The 6,047-nt window shown below is 28.1% G+C and overlaps 2 protein-coding genes across 2 annotated transcripts in view; both read left to right on the forward strand.

Annotated features, from left to right (window-relative positions):
• Positions 1 to 638: 638 nt before the first annotated feature.
• Positions 639 to 1,428, forward strand: LOC113373622 (leucine-rich glioma-inactivated protein 1-like). Its single transcript, XM_026613907.1, has 2 exons — positions 639 to 1,013; positions 1,233 to 1,428. The coding sequence occupies exons 1-2, from the start codon at positions 769 to 771 to the stop codon at positions 1,426 to 1,428; spliced, it is 441 nt and encodes a 146-aa protein (XP_026469692.1). The 5' UTR covers positions 639 to 768.
• The window catches only part of LOC113373623 (protein artichoke-like), a gene marked incomplete at its 5' end in the record, with an annotated part of 9,413 nt that continues 4,793 nt past the window's right edge, over positions 1,428 to 6,047 (forward strand). Inside the window, 8 exons of the mRNA XM_026613908.1 lie at positions 1,428 to 1,517; positions 1,592 to 1,755; positions 1,829 to 2,093; positions 2,156 to 2,414; positions 2,490 to 2,602; positions 2,667 to 2,738; positions 2,867 to 3,064; positions 3,168 to 3,339. Of these exons, the coding sequence (XP_026469693.1) occupies positions 1,428 to 1,517; positions 1,592 to 1,755; positions 1,829 to 2,093; positions 2,156 to 2,414; positions 2,490 to 2,602; positions 2,667 to 2,738; positions 2,867 to 3,064; positions 3,168 to 3,339 (1,333 nt within the window). The remainder of the gene's footprint in view (positions 1,518 to 1,591; positions 1,756 to 1,828; positions 2,094 to 2,155; positions 2,415 to 2,489; positions 2,603 to 2,666; positions 2,739 to 2,866; positions 3,065 to 3,167; positions 3,340 to 6,047) is intronic.

Here is a 6,047-nt window from a genome sequence, read left to right on the forward strand (position 1 = left end):
TTTAAATGAAATTTCAAATGTTATATTGAAAAACAGTTTATAAAGTAATTATGATTATAAAGAAATTATTACAATTTTTCATCTTGGATTTTTTTTATCTAACAATCAGACTATGATGTTTGCCAAACGACAGGTGACTTCGATAAGATATAAGGAATTTTGAATAAATAAATAAATATTGAAGTATTTTGAAATTTGAAAAATACAAAATAAACCATTATCAAGCATATTATTTCAATTTGCAGTTTTTTTCTATTACCAATAATATATTTTTAATCGCTACAAAAAACACATCTCGCCGTGATATCTTAACTTATCTACGAGTATATTAATGAAATGATTAGATAAGCCCGTTATAGGACGCCTAACAAATATTACTTTGAGTAATAAAGTCAGAATTGTGAATTGATTTTTCTTATGCACAAAATTGTAAATAATTTTGTTTAAACGTGGCGTAATTATATAGGAAGCAAATAAAAGTGGAAAACAAAGGCGTGTTTACGTTAAGATATAATAAATCGAACGTAGTGGCATATAAATAATAATTTGTATTCGTAAGAGGGAAGATTATTTAGTCAGAGCATTATTTAAAACAATAATATTAAAACAATAGAGAAAACTTTGAACATTAATTAACAACGGCGGGTTCATATTTCAACGTTTATAAATCGTATACGCTATTTGAATAAAATACATTTTACTATAGTAATATAAAATTAATTTATAATAAATAAAATAAAGCACTGTTTTACCAGTAATTACAGCAAAATGAAGAATATTTTTTTATACGTCGTTTTCTTTTGTTCTTTTGAAATAATACTTGGTGATAGCAAAATCGATCTTTGTGAGGTGTGCAAATGTTCTAAAATAAAAAATCCAGATAATAAGCTTTCAATATCATGTAAGTTTTCATATATTGATTGGGAAAGAGTGGATTGGCCACGAAATGATGAAAAAATTGAAATAGAACTTGGAGCAAGCGGACAAAACAGCGGAGCAACCATGTTGCCAAGGTTGAGGAAAAAATTACTTTAATGTTACTTGAAATATATTACAGTTCATTTCAATTTGTAAATTTTACATTTCGCTCATTTATCTGTCTATTGAACTCACGACAATAGAATAACTACAAAATTAATTATAAAATAAGTGATTATTGGAATTCAGATCGATTAACCAGATTTCCTGATTCGATTAACCTATTTTTAACTATAATTAACTTAACCTTTCAGATTCCCCTACAATGAACAGATAAAATTTATCAATATCACTTCAAGTGGTATAAAATCTGTAAAACCAGGAGCTTTTAAAAATCTGCCCAACTTAGAATATTTATCGTTAACTAACAATAGCATAAAATACCTCGGAGGAAACATATTTCAAGGACTCAAAAAACTTAAATCGTTAGACCTTTCCAAAATAAACTGACCGAAATAACCAGCGACGTTTTTGAAGATCTTCAAAATTTGGAAGAATTGTATTTAGGAAATAATGAATTGACTAAAGTGCCAATTGAGGTAATCGAGAGTATAGTGATGTATTATCTAATGTTCTTAAAAATCAAGTTATTAATAGATTCAACATGTTGTAGACATTAGAAAATTTGAAGGAGTTAAGAACTTTAGATTTGTCTTCAAATATTATTTTCATTTTGAAAACAAATGAATTGATGTTACCGAAATTAAAGAACTTGGATTTAAGTAAAAACAATTTAACCGTCATTGCCAGTGAAACTTTCAGCGGACTGAAATCATTGTAATTATATTTATTCATAAGTGTGAACAAGTTGTTCTTCCAAACAAATGCTAAATCCTGATTTATTTTACAGAGAAAATATAAACTTATCTAACAATAAAATTGTCAACATTGAATCAAAAGCATTCGATATCAGTAACCTGAAATCTTTGGACATTTCGTACAATCGACTTTCCAATGTTCTTACTCTACCAGAAAGTATACAAGTTGTAAATCTTGAATGGAACGCTTATATATTTTGGCCTTTTGAAAAGCCCATTGAAGAATTGCGTTATTTAAATTTACGCCAAAATAACATACGAAAAGTGAACTTGGATGAATCTTACAAAAAACTAGAGGTATGTAGTTTATTATGAAATAATTTGAATAACTATCAGAATCAAGTATCATTCTTTTTCAGACCTTAATACTTTCCGGAAATGTACTCATTGAGTATCCGCGAATGAAACTAAATGAGCTTTCAACATTGGACTTAAGCAACAATGATTTTTCAATATTACCAGAACAACTCGACATAAATCTAATGCCCAATTTGAGACACCTTTCACTAAGTGGAAATCCAATTCGCAAAATTAAATTTGAAAATATCCTTTCCTTGGAAACGCTCGAGATAAACGATATGTCAAGACTTACAGAAATTTCGGGACTCGAAAACATACGTAATAATATAATTGAGCCCAAACGATATGAAATCTTTATTATACAAATGTTCTAATAAGATATTGAATTTTTAGATGGCAGAATATTTGTCGAATCAAATAAACCTTGTGTTCATCTGAGCATTTCAAATTGTGAATTGCTGGTTAAAATACAAAATGATGCTTTTGAAAATATAAATTTATGTAGTGTGAGTAGATAACGAATTTATAAAAAATATAATACAAAATTAAATTCACAAAATCATATTTCAGTTAAATTTGAGTCATAACGCTCTGAAAGAAGTGCCGCTCTCGGTGCCAAACGACATAGAACTTGATTTACAGGTAGGTACTAAATCAAATTAAATCTAGCAATTTAATGAATATATTCAAGAGATAGGAATATTGCAAAACCAAAACCAAAACCAAGATCAAAACCAAATCCACGCAAATTAAAATAATTTCAATTACAGGGAAACCCTTTGATATGCTCTTGCAGCCTACAATGGTTTTTAGACGATATATTACCATTTTTGTATAAACATCACCAGCACGTTTTACCCGAATTGCGATGTGGTTCTACGCGTTTGGTTTATTGGTACAATTGGCCTGGCAAAGTATTGTGTGATAAAGACTCAAAGAATTATATGAAAGCCGACCTGAAAGATTTGGTAAAACCCAAATACTGTTACAGATGTTTCTTCATTTATTGATTTTAGCATCGTTTTTTATATTACTTCGCCATAAACAATTAACGAAAGTGATATATTTTAGAGCCTAGCATCAAGCACATACCATCAAACAACTTTTCGATCTGGGAGAGCTTTCTATGCTATAGCTGGAGGTTCAATAACGTTACTTGTAATTCTTGTTGTGATAGGGATGTATCACACAAAGGTACAAACGAGAAGATTAAAAGCCTTGAAAAGAAACCGAAGATTACAGAGTTGATCCCATTATTTTTGATGAGACAAATGAGATTCTCACAAAAATCCTATATAAATGCTATCACTGCAATGAATCATTACATCGTTTCAAATTGTCATTATTACCAAAAATTGCCCTCATTATCATAATCCATTATATTTATTCAACTCTGTATATAATACATCTTTTTCATAATATATATTTTGACCATACATTCTATAAATTATTGATTATTATTATATTAATTTTTTTAGTGTTATATAATACAATTAATAAAGGATATACTTATTTAACAACATCAAACAAAGTTTGCTTAATTTACTCGGTATATAAATTTTGATTTTATAGTACTCATAATTTTGGTTCCAATATAGATTTCATTGCATGTTGTACAAGAGGCTGAATTATCACATATAATGTGTACTTTTCCAGTTTGAAATGAATATTTGAAATTGTATACAAATTCGATTACAAAAAGTTAAAGCAAACAAAGTAGATGCAAAAATAATTTTAGGATGCCCAATTTTATTGTAAGTTGTTAATAATATTTTATTCGCATATATATATATATATATATATATATATATATAAACTTAAATACTTATATACATACATACATAAATATCAAATAAAATTTAACACCGAAAAAAGGAATTTTCGCATCTATTCCTACGGGAAAAGCCATTTACATTTTGCATTAAATGCTCACTAATCTGGAATGTGTCCAAAATAAAAATACATTAGCTTGCCAATAGTTAAATTACATCTAGGCTTAGACTATCCGGGATTTATTAATGAGTTTTCAAGAGAGTGCAATTAATCAATAATACTTTAAACGTGAATCTTCAAACAAACCCTGATAACTAGAAAAATAACATCGCATGAGACATTTGCAAAACAAAATTGAGATTCACAAAATCAAAAACACTATTCTGCATGTTTACTTTTCTATGCAAGGTTGCTGCTGAAAAGTGCCTAATACATTGCAAATATTATTTTGACGAAACTTAATTTATTTCGAGTTCAAAAATATTTTTAAAAATAATGCATTTTGTGTAATAGACAATTTTGAAATCACCTCAAGAATATATTAATATTCATCATAATTTTATTTGAATTTAATATACAAAAAAGGCAAAAGTGAGTTCTTAATGTTTTTGTTAGAATCATATGTTAAAAATATTGAACTATAAGAAAATTATATATGGCATTAGCATAAAAATTCAAAAATATTAAGAATATGTTTAGGATAAAATTATTTGAATTAAACTTAGTTGTAGATTTTTACTTTATTGCTATCTTATATTAATCAACAAAGTCAATTTCAAATATACCTTTTATGAATATCTATACAAATAAAAATAGATATGCATATATGTTAAATATATTCCATACATGTAAGTACAGATAAACATGTAATATAAATTCCCATATAAAGATTGTTGCATATCATTTAAAGATAATAAATAGAATCTTATTAAACCAATCATACCTTTTTTGGTTCTAACTCTTCCTGTTTGAGATGACCTGTACTTTAATGCAAATATTTGTCTTTTTATATCTATATTTATTTCTACTCTAACAAGAGCAGTTTTCCTTGCCATTAATTGCTGGTTGAGTTGTGCGACCTGGTTGAATGGGAGGCTTGTGTTGAACACCAGATTCAGCCGCATTCAAATCCAAACGACCGTCTTGAATGCTTTGGTATATTTTTTTAGCAGTTTCTAAAAATGCCTCTTCAACATTTTGGCCTCTAAAATATAGAATTATCACAAAAATCACTAATAATGTGAGGGCAAATAAATCTATTAAGAAGTAATGAGAAAAAACAGAGAGTTTTTACTTATACGAATCAAAATTGATGTTAAACACATAACATTTGTCTACATACGATTTAGCACTTGTTTCCACAAACATTAGGCCATTATCATCAGCAAATTGTTTGGCCTCCTCATAAGAAATTTCTCTCTGTGCTTCTAAATCACTTTGTTGCCTATTAAAAATATCACAGTACTTGGATTGGTTAAATTTCGAGTGTCTGTAAGCCAACTACTCAAGTGATTGTATGTCGACCTGAAAAATTATAAAAATGATTTAAAAAGGTCAGCTTTTAATCTAAATTCTAATATAACCCAAAAAAATTATGTCACACCTGCGAGTAACATCATAAACCATTAGAGCTCCAGCAGCTCCTCTATAATACGAACGAGTCACAGCTCTGAATCGTTCCTGGCCAGCAGTATCCCAAATTTGTAATTTTATCTTTTGGCCTGATACTTCTATAATTCTTGTACCAAATTCAACACCAATGGTATGTGGGCAGTCAGCCATAACTGAAAAATATAGTTATAATACTACTTAAATATCATGGCAGAGGAAAAATTAATACAATGAATTAATATCGATTCGATTTAATGCAGTTATGAAAACAGTTTGTGTGATGTTGAATTATTCAAAAGATATTCTGTAACAAAACAAGTAGAAGTATAATGAGAATACTGACTTAGAGAAGGAACGTAAACTGAGTAAAACTACAACTCAATTAAGAAAAGAGATTTGCCATTGCCCAAAGTGCAAAAGCACACCCTAGTGCCCAAAATGGGCTATTTTCAATTGGAAACAAATATTTGATCTAAAACTAGTGAAAATGGAAATCCCTATTAATACAATAAGTATATTTAATATATATATATATATATATATATATATATATATATATATACCCAA

The sequence above is a fragment of the Ctenocephalides felis genome, unplaced genomic scaffold, assembly GCF_003426905.1.
Source record: "Ctenocephalides felis isolate EL2017-DRISC unplaced genomic scaffold, ASM342690v1 CF-g0.4_SCAFFOLD_01604, whole genome shotgun sequence".
NCBI classification, from domain to species: domain Eukaryota; kingdom Metazoa; phylum Arthropoda; class Insecta; order Siphonaptera; family Pulicidae; genus Ctenocephalides; species Ctenocephalides felis.

Coding starts and splice junctions, on each gene's coding strand:
- LOC113373622 (XM_026613907.1), top strand. CDS start 769: ATGAAGAATATTTTTTTATACGTCGTTTTCTTTTGTTCTTTTGAAATA. Junction 1,014..1,232: donor GGAGCAACCATGTTGCCAAG/GTTGAGGAAAAA, acceptor TTAACCTTTCAG/ATTCCCCTACAATGAACAGA.